Source organism: Chrysemys picta, chromosome 5, assembly GCF_011386835.1.
Source record: "Chrysemys picta bellii isolate R12L10 chromosome 5, ASM1138683v2, whole genome shotgun sequence".
In the NCBI taxonomy this organism is placed as follows: Eukaryota; Metazoa; Chordata; order Testudines; family Emydidae; genus Chrysemys; species Chrysemys picta.
Window position 1 is genome coordinate 54,623,197 of NC_088795.1, and position 23,269 is coordinate 54,646,465.

Here is a 23,269-nt window from a genome sequence, read left to right on the forward strand (position 1 = left end):
AGTTCCAGGAAAGTTCCCTTCCGCATGCGAAAGTTTCGCAGCCACTGGGATTCATCCCAGACCTGCAGCACTATGCGGTCCCACCACTCAGTGCTTGTTTCCCGTGCCCAGAATCGCCGTTCCACGGCATCAACATGACCCATTGCCACCGTGATGTCCTCGGCGCTGGGTCCCGTGCTTTCTGAGAGGTCTGTGCTACTCTCAGTCTTCAGGCCATCACCGCGGTGCCGTAGCCTCCTCGCCTGACTTTTCTGCATCTGCCTCAGGGAAACCTGTATGATAAGCTGCGAGGCGTTGAGAGCGGCCACAACTGCAGCGATGGTCGCAGCGTGCTCCATGCTCGCAGTGCTGTGGCGTCCGCGCTGTCAATGACTGGAAAAGTGCGCGAACTGATTTCCCGCCGGCGCTTTCAGGGAGGGAGGGCGGGAGTGATGGACGGATGACGACAGTTACCCAAAAGCACCCTGGACACATTTTGTTACCCAGAAGGCTTTTGCGGCTACACCCAGAATTCCAATGGGCAGAGGGGACTGCGGGAACTGTGGGATAGCTGACCACAGTGCACCGCTTCGAATGTCGACGCTTTCACCGTTAGTGTGGACTCACAAAGTCGAATTACTGTCCTTAGTGTGGACACACACGTTCGACTTTGCAATATCGATTCCAAAAATTCGATGCAAGTAAAATCAAACTACTCTCGTAGTGTAGACAAGGCCTTAGAGTGTCACAGGCAAGAAAAGAAATTATTTGCACAATTCAGCACATTGTGCATATTGATAATATTGGTATACACCAGTCTTCTTTATTCAAGGAAAACAAAAACACATGGCAAATTATACAGAACAATAGCAAGCACCATAACAATCCCAGGTTCAATGTTTTTTTATAGAATAATATTTAATTTGATTTTTCTGGCACCTTTCACACTTAAAGTATCCCACAAGGCTTTATACAAAGTATTGAATTCAGCATTGGTAGTGCACTACTATGGGAGCAAATGGAGCTCCACAGCAGCTAACACAGCCTTGGGCAGTGGGTGGGTCTACAGAAGGTATAATCATTAATCCACTCTGGAGTAATACAGAAATTTAAGAGAAAAGACCTGTCTTGTTCATTTTACCTGAGCTGTGTCACTCCAGTCCTTGATGCTTCTCATAGACTCATAGACTTTAAGGTCAGAAGGGACCATTATGATCATCTGGTCTGACCCCCTGCATGCTGCAGGCCACAAAACCGTCCCTACCCTTCCCTTGACTCTGCTGATGAAGTCCCCAAATCCTGTGTCTTGGTGACTTCAATTGGCAGAGAACCCTCCTGCTAGCGATCCCTGCCCCATGCTGCGGAGGAAGGCGAAAAACCTCCAGGGCCTCAGCCAATCTACCCTGGAGGAAAATTCCTTCCCGACCCCAAATATGGCGATCAGTAAGACCCCGAGCATGTAGGCAAGAGTCTCCAGCCTGACCCTTGTTAGCCATTATACTATTTACCTGCTATTGCTCGGTATTCCTCAGCTAATATGTTTTACCATTAAACCATTCCCTCCATAAACTTATCTAATTTAATCTTAAAACCAGATAGGTCCCTTGCCCCCACCGTTTCCCTCGGAAGGCCGTTCCAATATTTCACCCCTCTGACGGTCAGAAACCTTCGTCTAATTTCAAGCCTAAATTTCCCCACTGCCAGTTTATATCCATTCGTTCTCGTGTCCACATTAGTACTAAGCTGGAATAATTCCTCTCCCTCCCTGGTATTTATCCCTCTGATATATTTAAAGAGAGCAATCATATCCCCCCTCAGCCTTCGTTTTGTCAGACTAAACAACCCGAGCTCCTCTAGTCTCCTTTCATACGACAGGTTTTCCATTCCTCTGATCATCCTAGTGGCCCTTCTCTGCACCCGTTCAAATTTGAGTTCATCTTTTTTAAACATGGGAGACCAGAATTGCACACAGTACTCCAAATGAGGTCTCACCAGCGCCTTATACAACGGAAGCAGCACCTCCTTATCCCTACTAGATATACCTCGCCTAATGCATCCCAAGACCGCATTGGCTTTTTTCACCGCCACGTCACATTGTCGACTCATAGTCATCCTCCGGTCTACAAGAACCCCTAGGTCCTTCTCCTCTTCCGTTACTTCTAACCAATGCGTCCCCAGCTTGTAACTAAAATTGTTGTTAGTCATCCCTAAATGCATCACCTTACACTTTTCACTATTAAATTTCATCCTATTTCTGATACTCCAATTCACAAGCTCATTCAAGTCTCCCTGCAGAATATCCCTATTCTCCTCCGAATTGGCAACGCCTCCCACCTTCGTATCATCCGCAAACTTGATCAGTCCACTCCTGCAATCGGTTCCGAGGTCAGTTATAAATAGATTAAATAAAATGGGTCCCAAAACCGAACCCTGAGGAACTCCACTGGTAACCTCCCTCCAACCTGACAGTTCACCCTTCAATACGACCCGCTGCATTCTCCCCATTAACCAATTCCTTATCCACCTCTGGATTTTCATATCGATCCCCATCTTTTCCAGCTTAACCAATAATTCCTCATGGGGTACAGTATCAAACGCTTTACTGAAATCCAGGTATATTAGGTCCACCGCATTTCCCTTATCTAATAAGTCCGTTACTTTCTCGAAGAAGGAGATCAGATTCGTTTGGCACGATCTGCCCTTCGTAAAACCATGTTGTAATTTATCACACTTGCCATTAACCTCAAGGTCCTCAACTAGTTTCTCTTTCAGAATTTTCTCCAGCACCTTGCACACTACAGATGTTAAACTAACAGGCCTGTAGTTACCCGGATCACTTTTTTTCCCTTTCTTGAAAATAGGAACCACATTAGCTATTCTCCAGTCTAACGGAACCACCCCCGAGTTTACAGATTCATTAAATATTATCGCTAATGGGCCTGCTATTTCTCGCGCTAATTCCTTCAATATTCTCGGATGAAGATCGTCCGGTCCTCCCGACTTAGCCCCATTAAGGCGTTCGAGCTTTGTTTCTACCTCGGATATGGTAATCCCCCATTCTGTTTGCCCCTCTGTCATGGTGCTAGTATCCCTAATACCTTCATTGGCCTCATTAAACACCGATGCAAAATATTCGTTGAGATATTGCGCCATGCCTAGATTATCTTTAATCTCCTCTCCGGCTATAGTCTTCAGCGGTCCTACTTCTTCCTTCTTTGCTTTCTTCCTATTTATATGGCTTTGTACCTCTCCTTCTGCACTCAAGCTAGAACTGCCTGTTTTACTGTAAATTTGAGGCACGATATCTAATCTGATGAGACTCCTGGGTTCTAATCCCTGTTCTGACAATGACTTCTTCAGTTGCCTTAGAGAAGTCATTTACTTTGTTTGCCAGCTATTCGTAGAGGTGTTGGGATTTATAACATATTCTGAAGATATAAGGGCCTATACAAGTGCTAAGTATACTGGTATTCTCACTACCATTAACTGGAGAGGACTGAAGGACTGGGAAGTAGGAGACCTGGGTCCTAATCCCAACAGCTTTGCTACATGACCTAGGCAAATGAATTAGGCCTGATTTTCAAAGCAGACCTCAAATTTTGTAGGCTTATATTTCTGTACACTATGAATTGTTAGCAGAAAGTATCAATATATTGTCAATCAATAGATGTTAATTTATGGGATAATGCATTGTAGATGAAAAGCTGCTTTCAAAAATGTATATAATTTTGCTTTATAAAAGAGACTCAAGCCTAGGCAGTGGGTGGGCCACATGGTCCAAGGAGTTTCCTGGGGTCTAACAACAAATGCAGGGGCATGCCGGTTGATTTGAATGAAGCTGAGTGTCTGTTTTTGAGAGAGAAGCATCAGAAACATCACAAAAGTTAAACAGAAAAGGCAGCAAGGAAGCCCCAGACACAGCTGGAGAGGCATTTTTCCATGACTTTGAGAAAACACTGAAAGGAGAGCTTTGGGATAGAATGCTGACTAGAAAGAGATTTGGAGCAATACAAAACTTTCTCCTGCTGTTTGATTCCTATTGTGTTCAGGGCAAAAAAGACTATGTATGTTCTTTGTAAATAAACAGGACTGAATTGAAGAAATACTTGACTTTCATCACCAATTTCTCTTCCTAATGGAAACAACCTGCAAGACCTCAAACTTTAGCTACCTGGTCAGGTCAAAAGGCTTAGCGATAATTTTGTCCAAACTACAGAGCTCCCTAACATGCTTCCCAAGAGAAGTACCGTTGAATACTGATACATGGGCTGAAGGATTCTACACAAGATAGCACTTGTAAGAGTAGCTGCAGGTAGAACGCACTGCACTAATTCTAGCTAGAGGTGACATAGATAACTATAGCAAGTTCTTCATCTAAAACAAAAGGTTGCAACCTTTCCGCCAAGCACAGAGGGAAAAATATATTCTTGGCCTCTGTATGTACTTGGACATCCAAAAAGCTTAGCATACACAGGAAAGCAAGTTGCAAACCAAATGACAAAAGGAGCGCATATTCCCTCAATCAAGATAGCTGATACATTCTCTTCCATTCCCTGTAATTTTCTCCCCCATGCCTTCAACGTCATCTCAGCTTTATCCAAACTGAATCTAAAAAAACATGCTGATATCTAAACTTCTTGATGTCTTGATTAGACACTAGAAAAGCTGCACCAACGGGGTTTAATGAAATGGAGCTTTTTGTCATCTGCACACTGAAAGCATAGTAGTTCACAACACTTCACAAACATGTTAAACCACAAGGGTAAGAAAATGAAGTCCTGTGGTAGCCCCATGTGAGAACGCTCTTGGGGCAGATCAGATACTATGCTAATGGGCCCTCAGGAAGGAAAGAACAGAGCCACTCATGAGTAATTATAACTATCTCTGATTAAGTCCATAATGCCTCATAATTACTACTATTGAAGACTACTACTGATAAATCTAAAACAATGAGCATGAACAATTTCTTTGTCCAGCATGTGAAGACCACTGACTAGTGAGACCAATGTGGTTTCTCTTTTCATACTCAAATCTAACATTAGAATGGACAAAAGTCGGACAGAAGTTAGGACCCCAGAAACTGCTATTGTTTCCTCATCACAACTGTCTTAATTAGGTTTTCAAAAAAGGGACATTCCGTAAAGGGGCATTCTTGAGTAAGGGCCTAGCAATTGCTTATTTTTGAGAAGCCATCCAGTTACCCTCCTGAAGGGAGGGACTGAGAATCTGTCGAAATAACAGACTCAGGATTCCAGGCTGTATTTCACCAGCTAAGGTTATGGATCAAAATCCAAGCTGTAACTCAAGCTCTCTGAGGATCTCAGTGAGACACTGGCTGACGCTCAAACAGGGAAGAAATCACTTTTGTCCCACATGACATAATTCTGCTATTATAGAGGCAGACAATCCAGTCTGAAGTGATCTCACTGGCAAAGTAAATAAAAACAAATATGGACAGTGAAGACAACTCCAATTCATATGGCTGCTCTCTTCCCAGAATAGTTTTGCTGATTAGGATGTCTCAGATGATGCTGGAAAGATGAAGACGCTCTTGTCCCTTGCACCACAATGGCACAAGACTTTAAAACAAAAACAAAAAAACCACTTTTGGAGCCACTTCACTTGGATCATCGTTAACTCCTTCTGAGATACCCATTCAGTTTTCTGAAGGGTGAAGAGGGAAACATGCCAGAGAAAATGGCTGCCCTACTCATTACTGCCTCTGGCTCCGCTCACAAATTTTGGTGGAACAGATACACATATACACTCGACACACAAAAACACAGACAATTTTGTGCTAATAGGGATGAATTCTGGCCTGACGTCCACTGCATGTAATCATACTGACTTTCCCCCCATCCTCCTTAATAACAGCATTTGTAGACAGAAGGCCAAACTTTGGATATATAGCCAAAACACAGAGCAATACAGGCAGCTGCACGTAACTGGATCCCATGAGGTGCATGAAATACAAGAGAAATCCAGCCCTAACAGGATATAATGCCACAGGTCAAGCCAACTCAATATGCTACATGTGGTGTTTTTTTGTTTTTTTAAACCTTCTTTCTGCAGAAGGCACTTGCTCACTAGAACTGCCAGTTTCCCCTTGCTTGCTAGATTTTGGCCTAACCACACTTCTGTGGTCATGGTGCATTGTCTTGCTCCACTGTGGTCAGCAGAAGTTTTGCCTTTCAGTAGGAACAGTCTCAAATCCGTTTAACGGTCAAACAGTCTTCTGCAGTAAAAAACAAGTCTGTAGCTCTCCAAAAGCACAGCTAAAATCTTTTGCCCGATGTTTTTGCACTAATGTAATTTATTGGTCCAACAGGGATATTACAATAAACACTACAGTGGAACTTTAATTTTACAAACACCAATCTTTTGAATGACCAGTTATTCAAACCATTTTTTCTGGTGGTGGAGATAGAGGGGGACATGCAAGGGAGTCTGCAGATAGGACTCCAAATTTTAAGTGTAATTCAGTAAGTTACAGAAATGCATATCAACAGATAAATAGAATAATAAAAATCCTTGCATGTGCCCACTTTGAGATTCCTATGGAAAACTAGGAGTGTGGTGAACCAAAGTCAGAAGAAAAAGCATAAGTCCCAAGGCACAATAAAACAAATGCCAAAAAGACTAAATATAAACACACTTATGCAACGCATAATGAACTAGTATAATTGCATTTTATTTCGAGGATTCCTTCATAAACTCCCAGAGGGATGAAATGTTCATGTTTTGCTTTGTTTTCCACTGTTCAAACAGAATAAAATATGGCTAATACCTGAGTAAAGTAAATTTTATTTAGCATTTTTTGGCATTTCAAGTTTCATGTGGCCTGGGAAATTGCTGGGGGTTGAGGAATTCCTCTCTAAATCAGACATTTATTCATGACTTAACTTTCCTCTAGTAACTTTAACATTTAATCACCTTTAGTGTATTTTGGACTCCTTATATCGCCTGAATTGAATTCAGCACAAACATCTGGTTGAACCAATGGTTATCTGGATCAAAAATTCCACTGTAGGGAAATATTTGTCCCCCTCAGATCAAATATACACTTCTGCACTTTGGAGTTAGGGTTTGCTTTAATAAATCGGTCATCTTTCTCTGAACAGAAAGAGTATAATCTATACTCAAAAAGAGTATAATTAAATACAGTTTAAGAGGGATCCTGGACCAGGAAAGACAAGGCTATCAGCAACAATTAGCCCAGCAAATAGAAAAAAACTTCCTCAAGATAGAGGTGTGATTATAAATACATATTTGTCATTTGAGAATGTTAATAGATATTTAAATATTGACTTTTCACAGTGTATCCTCTATACAGATAAAGATACACACGCCACCTCTTCTAGATTTAAACTATAAGCCACATGATCCCAACTATCCCACATTTTATTCACTGAACTATGTATCACTTTCTAGTCACTGTGCATGTGCCACCTGAAAATGGAGCCTACTCCAGTACATGAAATATAAGTAGAGCTAACAGTATATACATCTCACCCATAATTTTCCTAGGTATTTGGGGGCTATAGTGCAGAAATGGGTAGAATACAGTGGGTTGGACTGAGAGCTACTCTTATTATAATCATTGAGCTGTTAATAGCTAGGGTCATGGTCATGTACAGCTAGCTTTATTTATTTTTACAGAAACATATTGTTATGATCATTTTAATGTTGTAAAATCACCAAAGGTTAATTATCCAAAGCACATGAATGACTTAGGATCCCTAAGTCCTATTGACTTTCAGTCAGACTTAGACTCCTAAGCGCTTGTCTACATGGGGGGGGGGGGAAACATGGAATAACTAGTGTGAAATAGGTAGTGCTGATTAGCTATTCTGCATTAGATCCCCATGGGGATGCTCTTACTCTCCACTAAGAGTACAGCTTTGGAAGTGGATTAATCTAAACTGCACAAAGGCACTCTTAGGGCATATCTAGATTAACACTTAGTGCACAGCAAGCTGCAGTGTAAATTGACAACATTCCAGCATGCCGCGCACTAAATGTCCAAGTGGAACCTGGTGCTATGCACTAAACGTTCCCTTGTGTTCTTTAATTTGCTCCACTTAGAAACAGGAGTAAGTCAGTGTGCACTAGGGAACACCAGCAGAGTCCACAGGGACACTAAGTGCACGGTAGATTTACACCCCACCTTGCCACACACTAACTGTTTGTCTAGACCAGCCCTTAATAAGAGTGTCCACATGGGAAGTTAATGTTGAATCGCTTTAGAACTTTAAATTCAGACCCCTAGGTATTTTACATTAACTTCCCCAGGACTAGACAAGTCCTCAGACACTTTTGAAAGTGAGAATTAAGCTCCTAAGTCACTTAGGATAATATTTTCAGAATTACCTAACTATTTACATCAGATAGATGCTATAAAAACTGAAATAAATGCATAAATATCAGACTCTGTATACAGGCCATAAACATGTTCTTCTCTGCACCTACCACTGCTTTATGGTCATCACTGCTGCCTGCTTGTGTCTTACCCTCCACAAACAGTTCATCAAACAACATACTAAAAAGTGAAAGTTTTTTCACTTCTGGCTTCCATGATCCGTTCTATTCATAGTCAGAAAACAAAACAAAAAGATCAGCTCCATAATCAGAGCAAGCGTAGAGAATTTCAACCAAGAGTGGTTTACTGAATACTTCTTCTCAGGAAGAGAAAACCCTATATTATACCACAATTGTCATTTGCTGGCTTGACTTTTTAACAACTATTCACCCACTGGTATACAATTTAAGATGCAAATGTATCTGTGATTGTAAAAAATGTAATTATTTCTGAGAGAGACATAGTGGGAAAAAGAACTGCATACTAGTTTGTTTTAATTTACCGTTTTCTACTTTCAGAAATTTATAATCCAATACTTTAGAAGACAACTAGCTTGCATGTTCAAAATGGTCCCAGCTTCTTACTTTTGCAAGAATAAAGCAATCGCTGAATTCCAGACTCTTCCAGCCATTCAGAATATGATTGTTTTTATCCTTTCAATGTTTGTGTCTAAAAATATTTTACATTAGATTGTAAATTTTTGGCTGTTCTAACTGAAGAGCTGAGTTCTGAACATATAATTCTAGTTTTTCCTCTATATTGTGTGGATTTATGCCCTTTTGTAAAAGCAGGAGATGTTTGAGAAGATAAATACAATAACAACATTTGACCTTTCATGGTGCTAAAGAATTCAGATCAGAAATCTCAAAGAAATGGAAAAAATATTCATTAGGAAAATTGTTAAAATTATTTCCTTTTGTCTACAATTGGTTTTTGGGGAAAAAATGGAAAATGGAAATACCCTTATGAAGAATAAAAGATAACATATGATGCTAGAACAAAAAGTAGCATTTAACTGGATACTTACAATTGCTTCTTTTTGGTTTCACACACATGCTTTGGCTGTGAATACAGAAGGTAATAGCAACACATTTTCTCTGTAAACAGGCCCTTTTTAAAAGAAAAGTTGTATGTCTTAACTCCTCAGGGACCTGTTGCGATTTGACAAATATACAAAATATCAAGAATGAACTGGACATAATCCAAGGCCTTGACCCTTCAAAGGACCTGTGGGGCCACAATGTCCACTGGGAATTTGAAGCATTCAGCACATCAACAAGGGAGCTCAGCAACTTGAAGGACTGAACTCCAGATAATTAGACTCCCACCAAAGGAGTCCAAAAGAAAAAAATGGAATTTTCTTTAGGAAAAAACATTTATTTAACCCTTTTCTCCTCCTTTCGCCAATGGACACTGTCCCTCATTTATCACTGCCTGTGGCCTGGGACCATTTGGGGCCTGATCCAAAGCTCATTGAAATCAATAGAAATACTCTGACCTCAATGGGTTTGGATCAGATTGTTGGCCTACATGTAAATACCGCTCTGGTTTTTAGCTTAAATCACTACAGATTGAAACACTTAATTATGAAGACATCAGTAATGATTTCCTCATGTGTCGGCTCCTTTTGGTAACCTTTTAAATTTCTAGTCAATTTCTATAAGACTTTCCTATAATTTACTCAGGAAGAAGTGTAAGGTATCAGCAATTCATGATGCCGTTTTTGGTAAGTACACATATCATATCACCAAGGAAATCTCCCAAATGTCTGCAATGTCTAGACTTGTTTGAACAGAGCTGCGTACAATTGGGTCAAATCCAAACAAGATCCAGGTGGAGAGTGTTATGCTCTTTTGGGAGCCTCAGTGTGAGATTTATCTGCCTTACTCTTTTACAGATAATTAAAATAAAGCTTTTTTAAAAAAACTCATATTCTTCTTTAAAAGAGCACGAACTTTTGTGCCTATCAACTTTAATACTTCTTGCAGTTTAAAAAAAAAAAAAACTTTTCTGTGAATGTGTTTTCACAAAAGTGAGGAACGAATAGCAATTGCTAGAGGCAGGCATAGTTCAGGCAGGTGATGTGCAAGCTTTCACATACATCTCTGCTAATGCGTGTCAAATCCTGATCTGCAGCATCTCTGGTATTCCAGCCTTGGGCCTCTTTAGCAGAGATAGCAAATTGTGCCAAAGTGTGTGGTGGTTTTGTGATATAGATCAAAGCCCACTAGGGAACATGGAACACTGTCAGTTTGGATTTGGCTCCAAAATTGACTTATCTTAAAATGCCTCTTATACCACAGAAGTTCTTAATTTCCAATTACCCAATGCAATTCATTATTAAAGGGGATATTTGTAATGGCAAGAAATTAAAAATAAAACAAATGACTGACAACTTCTTGTGTCTTTTAATTCAAATTGTGACTATTTACTGAGAGATTGAGACATGAAGAGCCACAATGAGAAAGAACAGCTAAAGGCAAATAATTTTTTCACCTAAACAAGCTGATATTGCCCTTTTAAAATATGCTTTACAATCAGAAACATATTTTTCCCAGTTTCTCATTAAAGTTGCTTAATAATTTGATTTATTTTTATTTGTTGCTGTAAACAATAAACGGAGATGTTGAGATAAAAGAAATGAGAGATTCAAATCAGGTGGAATGTGCTATGTCCTATTTGCCTTGTATGCTTCCTGTTTCTTATTGCTCTGGGAATGCAACCTTAGGATGGCTGTTTGTATTTTACAAGCCCCTCATTAATTCCAGTTGTTGAGTCTATCCAAAAAGGGTTATTTCAGCATGCCAGCATTTAATTACTGCACAAAATTCATAGGTTCACTTAGATTTAATCCCAGAATACATGAAGTTCCTCCTTGTGAAGTTTTACATAGATTTTATACTTCCAAATGTTTTTAAAGAATGAGAAGAGTGTGACCTCACCATATGTACATTTTATAAATAAATGAATATGGGACTTGGAAACAAGGCTATGTAAATATTAACAGACAACTGTGGGCTAGAATATTCTGTTCCTCCCCTTCTCTGGGCCTGGAACTCTCCACAAAAATTCCTTTGCAGAGATTCCCACAGCATCCTGTTGAACAATGAGCGTAAACACCATTGTATCTCCTCCACTGCTGGTAGATCCCTCGGATCCACAGAAGGCCAGGCCTCGTATACATGTGCACACTGGCTTCCAGTGGGCCCCTAGAAGTATGACTCCAATTCAGACATGCTGTCAGAGTCTACCTGTTGAACTGCAGTCCCCAAGTTCCTTGACTTTGTATAACTTTTTCCAGGTAACTTCTGCAGTACCAGAGGTGGGATGAGAGGCATCCCTTCTGGCCTCAGACCTCCTCCTCTCCATCTCCTCCTGCACACGGACCCTGGGTGAGAGGCCTCTGCAGGGGCCAGAGACTGCAGCACCATGCTGCAGTAGCTCCTGAGCCTCCCATTCCTGGGGAGAAGTTCAGATCCAGATCCAGATCCATGTGTTGAAGGTCCTCTCCACATGCAGGTCAGGAGGATATCTCCCGGCCCCATAACATGTCATACTTATTCTCCATAGCACTTTTCTTCCCAGTTTCTCATTTTAAAAACCAAGGTAAGTAGATGTGATTTTACCCATTGCACAGATGGGAAGTTTGAGGAAATGAAAGGTTAAGTCACTTGCATAAAATCACACCAGTGAAGCAAGTCAGCAGCAGAGCTAGGAACAGAAGAATCCCCTTATAAAAAGTTTGGGACAGTAACTACAGAATCAATACAGTATTTTTAATTTTGATATGAGTAGGAGTCCTGACTCAGTCTAATAACTAGATTTGCTCTCTTCCCAGCTGTAATGTACATTAATGTGTTTCACACCTTCTATTTTCTGCAGCTCTGCTGGGCATATGATAGTATTATCTGACTAGTTCTATACAGTATTTCTGAAAAGAATGAATCCCTTTCAGCATTAAAATTTACTACACCAACTTGTGCAAACATGGACATGCTATCCTGAAATCCATTAAAAAACCTTTGCTAAAGTTAAGAATCGTATGCCTATATTAAAAGGGAAAACCCAGTATTTTAAACACTGCATATTATGCCTTTCTAGTACAATGATCTATAGAACAGCTGCAACCCAAACATTAAGACAAAACTCAACTATCAAATCTTAAAGACAGTCGGACTTAAGTCAGTGAAACATAAATAAACTGGCTTATGGCAATATGGAAAGAAAATCTTTGTGATGTGGAAACACATGTCACTGTACATTTTTCAGAATGTGGCAGCAGCCAGTGCCTTGTATGCATGGCTTTGCTTGCTAAATTTAAAATTACAGCTTTTGAATTTCAGTGTTAACCTGAACACATTGTATTAACTTCTTTATTCCAGCTACATCTTCAAAGTAAAGTAGAAATAGCCTTATTTTATTGAAATTTCCATCTGTATGAAAACCTTCATTAACAAAACATTCTTCCTAACCTAGACCTTTTAAACAACAAAGGTTCTGTTTCGTTATATTAAAAAGTTATGATTATAGAAAATGTCACACAGCCAAGATGTAATTGTGGCCAACATAATAGACAGATGCACAAAAAAATGTAAAAAAGTGTGGCTAGAACACTCAGCGTGTCAAGTACAATAAATGTGGTACCAGCTGCACAGTACTTAAATATAATTAAACTGCACTTGTTATATAAATGCAAGTTAAATGGCAGGCCAGAGAGAAGTTAACTGTCTGCTTTCTGATTCAGGAACACAGACTTTGCAGGGATAATCTCCGAATTTTTTGAGTCAACTGTTCAAAAAGGGCAACTATAACAGCACACTCCAAAAAATTCTGATAGTCTCACTATGGGAGCACTCTCTGTCTTCAATGTGACTACTTATGTGAACAAAATTTGACCGGCAGTTTTTGAACTATGCTAGAAACCAAGAGAGTTTGAAAATGAGAGCCAACATCTATTTTGATAGAATGGGGGGTTGGGCAAAATAAATGAAAATTCTCCCATCCATTTAGCTCTGAAAGTTAAATCCCAACACTCAACAAACTTTAATACATGCTAAATTTATCTTATTAGAACTATTTCAGCCTCAACTGAAGTAAAGGAGAAACAACAAAAGAATAACTAAGATGTTTCAGGATAGCAGCTTTGGTTTTTGTTCTTCCAACTATCTGGTCTGAAAATCAACTTTGTTCATTGATGGATGCAAACATGATCACCTCTGCTTTGTGCCATGTAGAAGTACAGACAAATCACTAATTTTTTTTCTAGCTTATTTACCAGCATGTAAGTAAGTTTCCAGTCATTCTGGGACCTTAAGTCACATTGTGGGTGGTCCACACTATGAAGATTCAGATATGATACATCTCACAACTTATTTATTTTTTGTAATGTTGAGCCCCAGTTGTAATAATATAGGTTACAACTGCTACATATATTCGTAACATATAAAGTTTTTAAAATAGCAATTTAGTAGGAATGAAATGTGGTTCTACAGGAATGTCATATGGTCTATGAAATTAAAAACCTATGGAATTTAAGAAAGAGAAAGAATTTCTCTGAACTATCCTGTAGAATTCTACAGCATAGAGAAGTATTGAATTCTATGGACTCGTTTTAAAAAACATGGACTAGTTATCAAGTGATGTTAATTATATGGGCTAGATTGGGCACTCTGCCCTGCATAAAGGGTAGCATATAGCTGTGTCACTCAAGGAGCAGTGCAGGGAAAGCACTGTGCCCATACCAGCAGCCGATTATTACTACCCACCATACTGACTCAGCCACTCTGTCTAGTGCGCTGATGAGGAGGAGGCATAGTCAAGGCTCTACTACCCAATCCTCATCCCTACCTGTCCACTTCTCACCCACGTCTTCAGAGAGGATGACAGTGGTACTGATTGGGAAATAGCAGGAACACCATTTATTCCCCTTTACACAGTGCTTAATCTGCAATGAAAGAGGAGTTGGAGCTCAAGCTATTTTTTTAAACATTTGTAATTGATGCAGCAAGCCCAGATTTCTGTGCCCAATCTGTAAAAAACCCTTTAACTGTTTATGTTAAATTAATACTTCAATTTTATAAATCATTATATTGGTTCAATATCTTTAATATATTAGAAATAACTTTAGAACATAAGAACGACCATACTGGGACAGTCCATATGGCCCAGTATCCTGTCTTCCAATGCCAGGTGCTTCAGAGGGAGTGAACAGAACAAGTAATCATCAAGTGATCCATCCCCTGTTGTCCGTTCTCAGCTTCTAGCAAACAGAGGCTAGGGACACCATCCCTGCCCATCCTGGCTAATAACCATTGATGGACCTATCCTTCATACACTTATCTGGTTCTTTTTTGAACCCTGTTATCCCTGAACCTTGATCTATGAAATCTATACAGATACAACAAATTCCAAACACTATTTTTAAAATACACCCCACATTCAAAAGAAAACAGATCTTTAGGGGCCAAAACTCTTCCCAGCTATTCTGTTGGATCTAACTGAAATTACATGTGTAGAAACAACAAACATCACTCTCTTTCTTTTTAAGGAAAAACCTATGCACATGAGTACTTTATTCACGTGAGTAACTCCTGTGGCACCATCAGGATAAGTTGTATTTTTATTTTCTACCTGAGGACACTAGATAATGAACTTGGGTACTGTTGTTACTATACATCAGCTTGTACAACCCTTATTCATATTAGTGATTAATTACTCACATAAGCACTTCCACTGATTTCAATAGTCTATTCATGCAAGTAACCGCTCACAGTCTCAATCTGGTCCTATAGAATTTAATTTAGATTTTCCTGTGTCATACAGTATGCCTTGTACCCTTCACTATTGATCACAATGGTAGTGCTGGGAGAGATACAGATATCAATATGCAAAACATTAAACCAAAATGTGATTATCCATTACCTTTCTTAAACCTCAAATAACAGGCTTTACTATTGTTTTATGTTTTACATGACTAGTATTATATGATCAGTAACATATTTCTGGAAAGATTATTTACAGTCTTCTTATCTCAATCTATTCCATATGTTCTCTGCCAGCAATAAAAAAGGCACACAATAGTAACCTTTTCTTCCCCAGAAATACCTACACAGTTTCATAGAACAAGTTAAATAACAGTACATGGTCCATCTGAAGTGGGGTGGGGGAGGGGAGAGGAACATTCCTGTCAATTTCTCTCCACTTTTCTAACCATCATGAAAAATATGTAAAGATATTTTTAGAAATAAAGCAAAAGCAACTCTGAGTAATCAACATATATAGTCTTCAGTTTCCAATGTTACTAAACGGGGGGGGGGGGGGGAGAGGAAGAGAGGAAGCAAACATAATGAGAAAAAGTCTGAATAATATTTATGCAAGAAAAGGAGCTAGATACTTACTGTGTCCTGAGATTTATCTTTGACATCATAGACGGTTAGTTTTATTTTAGTCTCCTCATAGATAGGATATTCCGGTGGGAATGTCACACCAGTCAAAAACAGTGGGTCTCTTGTTCCCTGTATAGCACAAGTAAACAGCTCAGATTCAGTAAGGTAGCAGCTGTGTACTGTGCAGTATGTAATTATGGACGAGTGTGCAGAAACTATGGAGTTCTAAAGGAAATATATCTGCTACAGTAAAGAGAAACCTGAACTGCCAAATGCTACCAAAGTCAGCAACATAAAACTTAATAGCATAAAAACTTAATCATACTGAAAAGAGGTGCTTCTGAGATATGCAGATGCTGACAAATGCCCTCATGTGGCCCTGTCACCATACATCAGTACTCTTAATAGTGCTCAGTGATAAACAATTCATTTTCAAGAAAGACATTTTATAAAAGCGTTTCCTTAAGGCTAACAGTTACTACTGTGGACATAGATATAATTTGTGCAAACAACTGAAGATGTTGGTTGATTAAATCACCCAAAAGAAAGGGCTCACAATAACATCAACACGATTTTAAAAAAATTGATCAGCTTAGTATCATGCTGACATTTAACTCAATTTCTTACCCAATGATTATCTTCTAATGTTAAAAATGTAAGCATTGTTTTTTGCAGATTCAACTCCAAACTTACCTCAGACTGACTTATAAAATAACTCTATACCTATATAAGTAGACTTTCTGTTGCTAAATATCCAGTTCAAAATGTATAGTAAAAAATTTGCAATCCCCTAAACATTATTTTTAAGCTACAGACTTTGGATATTACATTATCTTCTTTTAAAAAAATAATACAACAGTGGTGTATGACGGAATCCAGAAAACTGGTAGTTTTCTGATTAGCTCTAGCAATTTAAAATAGCGCTGCACTAGCAACGTTAGTAAGTTCTAATATATGAAAACTTTGAAACATACCATATGACGCCATTGTTGTCATTTCTTTGGCATAAACATAATAAAAACTTTCTATCTAAAAACAAACTTTAAATGTATTTTGAAAATTAAAGATATCTTTAAATTTCCTAATAATTGAGAGGAAGTTTTTAGCATAACTCACATAACATTTGTCTGGTGTACCTTCCATTTTAATGAAATCCACCAACTACTAAAAAGGAAGTGTCCTAACCACAGACACCCAGAGCGTGAACATGACAAATTCAGAGCTGTTCAGAATCCACATCTTCATAATAGAAAATGAGTCTACTTCTGTCTGAATCATCTATTCCACCTACAACAGTACCATCAAGCTAGACAGTCTGCACTGAACCATCCTGATCTGTTGCAGGCTGAGTGATGCAGTTTCAGGTTGGCTGATGGTTCAAATCATGACAACTGAATTAGCAGTCAGCTGGAATCAGATCACACAAAGTGTTTATGAAACATTCCTATGGCTTAGATTTATCAAACAGCTCAGTTTATCTGTTAAAATAATTCTGAATTTGTATTTGGGGTGACACTATCTTGCTTTTAATAATCTTCTCCAATATTTTGTACATGAAAAGTTATGTTTATTCTACATAGTTTCACTTACGTAATTATCATAGTAAATATAAACTTTACTATTTATGAAACTGAAATTGGGGGGGAAAGGGAGAGAATACAAGCACTAGCAAAGCAACCGTGCAACTTTTGCTACAAAATGTAAAGCAGATTATTATTAAATCTATACATACCTCTCCTTTTCCGATCAAAAAACAAATACACACTTTTAAACCTGCAAAAATGTCAAGTTTCCAATTGAGGGGAGAATAAAACAAAAATGAAAAGAAAACACTACAAAATGTGTACTACATTCGTCTGTGATTAAAATGTTTGCACTCATATTTTAGCTTATTTTTATATAGTTTTGTTTCTTAATGAGAGCAAATATTCTCCAGCTCACTCTAAAGCTATGTCTGAAGAACCAGACTATTCTTTATGTCTCCTGTTGGAAAAATAGACCTTTCATGAACAGGCAAGTTCATTTCCCACTGTTTATCCTGGTTACATGCCAAGAACTGCAGAACATTCTCAGGTATGCTTTGCTAATATCTACAGTGAAGCTTGCCTACTAAAGACTGTGCACTAACTTGTTTCAGCTGTTCATTCACTTTCTAAGGAAATAATATGAAATTTAGCAAAGAATGGTAATGTAATAAAAGGAAACTCACCTCCACAATTTCAGTGCTTGAATATCTCGTCAAAGTCTGTTCTGCTGGATGTACTATTGAGATCTGTACAAATGTATTCAGCTTCCGATCACGGGCCGTAGCCACTAGATCCTTGCATGCTGGAAATGGCACAAGAGAAAAAAAAAAACCTCTAAAAACAAATCTGAGAGAAAACTCTGACATGGGACAAAGCAGACTAAACTATAGCTCTGGATTAAACTTCTGAAAGACTTGAGCTGATTTAGCAGAGGAAGTCCCTGGGAAGTAGTTTACAGAAATAGGAAGTCACATGCTGCAGAGCTGAATTGAGATTTCATTTCCACTAACCACATTTGCAGCTTCTGCAGGACTTCCCTGCCAGAGGCTCATCAGCTCTTTTATACGAACACATGCGCACACACAGGCACGCTCTGTGACACTGGATAACTTCAAAGTTAAAACATCAGCTTTCAGCTAATTTGCCATGAAATCTCTCTCAGGCAGCCTTACTTGGTCATCTTTTGTCTAACAAACTTTATGGTATTTTCACTGTTTCAGGAAAATTCTAAACCAATTAAAATTTGTCACTGATTACACTGGTTTAGATGTTCTAACACCACATTATCAATTTCGTGATTAGTATTAATCACAGGGTAAAAATCTACATTTTTAAAAGCAACAATAAAAATCAACTGTTTGTCAGTGACTGACAGATATAAATGGGAAGAATAATTGCACTCTGGCTATAACACATCATTATTAAAACTCATTTTACTGGATAAATATGGAGGAATTCAGTTTTTAATTAATAATGAGTTTTCAGTCTGAGCTGAAAACTATGCAATTAGTGCTTCACATAGCCATGCAAGTGAGTGAGTTTACTTTCCAGACCGTCTCTCATGTCTTCTAATAGAAAGAGCAGAAAGGGCTGCAAAAACAGTGCCTCACACTTCCTTCAGTGCTGAGGAGGGGGATCACAGTTTAGCTGCTCAGCAGCAACCAGCATTGCCAATGGGGACATGAATTGGCTCCAGAACTGGAGGGAACCCATCCAGCTCTCTTCAGTTAAGAAACGTTCCTACAAGTGGGTTGTGATGGGATTTATAGATTTTTCAGTCCCCCAGTGGTACCCTAGAAACCCTGCCAAGCCAGGCAGAAATTAATTCCAACCAAAGGTTCAGGGTGTTCTCAGGGAGTTACTGCCAGCTTGGAACTCATTTAAATGCAGCTGACCTTTAGGCTCAGCACCTTAAAGATGAGCTGGGTTACTCACAGAGCAGGCAAACAAGCTAGCTACCTGGCTCTGATGAGAAGGCAAGACTGGGAGTTCTGGAGAAACAAAAACATACCTAATGTGGTTTGCATTTTTCTGCTGTGTGTTTGGAGTTTATTGTGTTTGGAATGCCTTGTAGACAACATAAAAGGAAAGCAGACAGAAACTTTCATCATTTTTGTATTATGGTTAAATCAGAACCTGGAAATAATAAAACATAAGCCCCAGAGAGTATTTTGCGGTTTCTGTTTAAATTTGGATTGCCAGTGAAATCTATTGCTAGACACTCTCACACTGGTCCTACCATATCTTAGTACTGAAAGTAAGTATACGGACAACTTCTCTACATGATGATGACCTCATGAAATGGCAGATATAACAGCAACAGAGCCAAAGAGCAACTCAGCAGCAATTTCTGGAGCCACTGCTTTAAAAGATCACCGACTCACTGATATGTCTATAACTACCAGCACCATCCTATCTGACTTGGAGGCCTACTTCACTATATTTGAGGGAATGGCTATCGCATCCCAGTGGGCCAGATAGACATGGCCTACCTGAATTTCACCCTTCTTGAAGGAGGAAGTAAAGCAGTTTATAAGGCCAAAGAACAACAAATTTGCCAAGGACTATGAGTAGCTGAAGGTGGCAATGCAAATTCCAGTCACAATCATTCCTCGCAAGGTCCTGATCTCAAGCCATCACCCAATTCCTAAAGGGCAAGTCCATCCTGTGACACTGATCTATGAATAGCTCAGAGAATCTACTGATCTAGGAAAATACCTGGACATCCTTCCAGGGAATGTGCAAGACTGGATCATCGGCATAAGCTGGCACTGTATCAGAAGCATTCCAGGCAATGAACAACCTGCTTTGACTTGAACTTACAAGTCACTTCAACCCAGATACCAATCCTGAAAGGAGGGTCCAGCCCCCTGGAAATATGATGAGCCATCAGAGATGTTGGGGGGGCGGGGAAAACACTAGGCTATCAGAGGAGACAGATGAAAACAGACAGATACTCAGAAAGATTTCAGAATCCTACCAGGGAACCTTCTGCTGGCCAATTACAAAAGTAACTATCAGATTACAGAGACCAAAGGGATCTATCTGACTGTTTGTTTTAGTTGTGGGATTGGATGGGATAGTGGACAGAGACTTGTGTGACCTGACCAGTTGGGGGGGGGGGGGGGGACACAAAGATGACATCAAGTCTACGTTGGCCCAGTGAAGATTTGGTAGTCTCAGAAGTAACTCATGTCTGAGTTAGTAGACTCTGGCTGTGCCCAAACACCATCCTGGTATAGATCCTGTGCAGATCACCTGTGTCCATGCAGTCTTATCTCTACAAGCATCCTGATCAGAGAGAGCAGTGAAGGATGGGATTGAGATTGCTAGCAAAGTACCTTGGATCATTATTAGGAGGGTTTCAAACACTGATATGGTTGAACCAGGTTATAGCAAGGTTGGGAAATAGTCATTGAAGATTTGGAGTAACATTTTCAACAGTTCCTAAGTCTCATTGAAAGTCAGTGGATTTTGGGCTCTTAAGTGCCTAAGTCACTTGTGGAAATAGGATGTAGACTCTTAAGTCACTTAGGCACTGTTGAAAATTTTAGCCTTGACAAGACTCCCTCAAAATTTACGACACCCATTCTTGATCCCAGAAAAGTCAGAGATGCAATGTAGGCAGGTTTATTCTAAGGTCATTTTGTGAAATCCCCCAAGAATGCTGAAACTAGCCATGGTATTATATCTTTACCAGACCTCATCTCAGACCTCTTGTCAGGATCTTATGATCTGATGTAGGAACAACATGAAAATGAGGTCTATCCACAACTAACTATAATGGGGCCATCACCTGGAAGTCCCAAATTTTGCAATTTTCACACTTTGAAATGTAAAGGCATTTGCTGTGTTTGGTAAATTCAGACTGCAGACAAGCTAGTACACCACCAGCTCTTCGCACCAATAGATACCTAACCAGAGATCCTGCTATAAGCTCATCCTCTGTCTTGTTCAGACTACCTAGGAAGAAACAACATGTAGTAACGTGCACAAGCCAAATTTTATTGGCTTGGGGTTCACAAGTTCTGCGCCTCCTGTTCAGAGTGCCAACATTGGGCAGCAAAGGGAAATTTCGGGTTCCCCCTAGTGCCCTTTGAGCACATAGGGATAAACATTTTTGAACTCTTAGGGGACACCAATTCACCCCAATGGTAGTCAGTTACACCATTCGCTATCCTGAGGCCATACCACTGAGGTGAGCGCCTGCCCAGATCATTGCCAAAGAACTCTCTATCGAGGACTTCTCTTGAGATCTGCTATCCCATGAAGATCTCACTAACGGCACTAACCTATGCCTTGTCTAATACAAGAAGCTTGGGATCTCATTCAAATGTGTCACTTTGAACCTTAGTGTATCACCCAACCACCTACACAAATGGTCTGGTTGTGAAACTTTGTGGAGTCAATATAAGAGACTGCGAGAAGCTCACTTCATCCTGTTTATAATACGGAAAATTCCACAGATGTCCACTGCTTTCTTGTCCTTAGAATTGTTGTATTGGCTCTATCCCTGGGAAATCCAATATCTTGTTGGCTGCTCTCTCTAAGCTTCTTCACATTCTTTTGATATACAGAAATACAGTATGGTTCAGGAAACTAACACCAGTCTACTGCATAGAACACAAATGCATGCATAAATGTAGCCATTTAATATAATTGAAATATTCTATAGACAAAAGTTTGTATAAAACAACCCTGACATGTCCTGTAGGAGTGTATTCTTAACCAGATCTGTAACATACAACGTGGGAGGGGGTAGATGAGATGAACATAGTTTCCCCTTCTCCTTGATTAGGGTGACCAGATGTCCCAATTTTATAGGGACAGTCCCAATTTTTTGGGTCTTTTTCTTATATAGGCTCCTATTACCCCCCACCCCTGTCCCAATTTTTCACACTTGCTGTCTGGTCACCCTATCCTTGATGCCCAATGCCAGCCACACATGCACGCACACACACACAGGCAGAGGTTTAGATTACTTTTCAACACTACCCTATACTTGACTTAATTCTGGAAATGACAGAAAACTTAGTGGACTGAGAACCAGCAACCTGGAATTGCATGCCAAAGTATATGAATCTATCCACTGCGACCATTGACTCATCATTCAAAAGCCTGAGTCATTCATCCCCACAATAACCCCATTTCTGCTAAGTCAACCAGTGCACAATGAAAGCTTAATGAAGAAGGTGCATTAGGAATTAAAAAAAAAAAAAAACCACCTAAGACATATACAGAGAAAATGGTCTAATACATATTAAGCCAAGAAAAAATGCATATACACTATGTGTAAAAGATACCCGGAGATGTTCAAAGTGACTGATGTGAAGGGTGATAGGGGGTGATGAATGGCTGTAAAGAGGCATTGCTCTAGAATATGATTATATCTATACACTTTACAAAATATTGTGGTCCATATATGAAACTGTTTTACAGTACAAAACACAGTATAAAATGCCTTCAGACACACATTTCACCGATTTTATTCTTCAACATTTAAACTTCATTTTCAAAGAAACAGAAATACAGAGGGAGTACTTAAAATGCTGTTGTTCTGTTTTCATGACTAACAATTTCTATTCCACTAACAACATTGTAAAATTAGCCTTCCACAATATGCAGTATAAACTAAACAAACAGAAGAAATGCTTTTCTTTGTCAATCAATTCTCTGCCATTCCGCTAGTGTGCTCCAAGTAGCAGCACTATTCCTATTCCACATAGTCTCTTTCAAGATGCATGTATACTTCTAGATTAGTATTGAGCTCTGTCATCATTCAATATTATACTGTTCACTACACTGCACTAACATATTGTTCTGCTTTTTTTCTTTTGGGAGATCTTTTTTGTGTGCGCATCAGGACTGTGCAAGGGGGAAATTGGTTACACAGCCCATCCAGGATTAAGGCTCTTGCCTGGGGTCTCAGCTCATGGAGTCAGATCAGAATTTAAACTTTCATTTAAAAAACAAAACAAAAGGAAGTTTCTAGCCCTTGGGGTTGCAGAGAAAAGCTTGAA

The 23,269-nt window shown here is 39.4% G+C and overlaps 1 protein-coding gene across 16 annotated transcripts in view; it reads right to left on the minus strand.

Annotated features, from left to right (window-relative positions):
• The window catches only part of INPP4B (inositol polyphosphate-4-phosphatase type II B), a 496,579-nt gene that overhangs the window by 268,875 nt on the left and 204,435 nt on the right, over positions 1-23,269 (minus strand). For 15 of the 16 annotated variants that reach the window (XM_042850295.2, XM_065596417.1, XM_042850296.2 and 12 more), the window contains 2 exons: positions 17,933-18,051; positions 15,736-15,852 (listed from right to left, as the gene is read on the minus strand). The exons of the other annotated variant lie outside the window; for it this stretch is intronic. In XM_042850295.2, the coding sequence (XP_042706229.2) occupies positions 15,736-15,852; positions 17,933-18,051 (236 nt within the window). The remainder of the gene's footprint in view (positions 1-15,735; positions 15,853-17,932; positions 18,052-23,269) is intronic. 16 annotated transcript variants of the gene reach the window in all.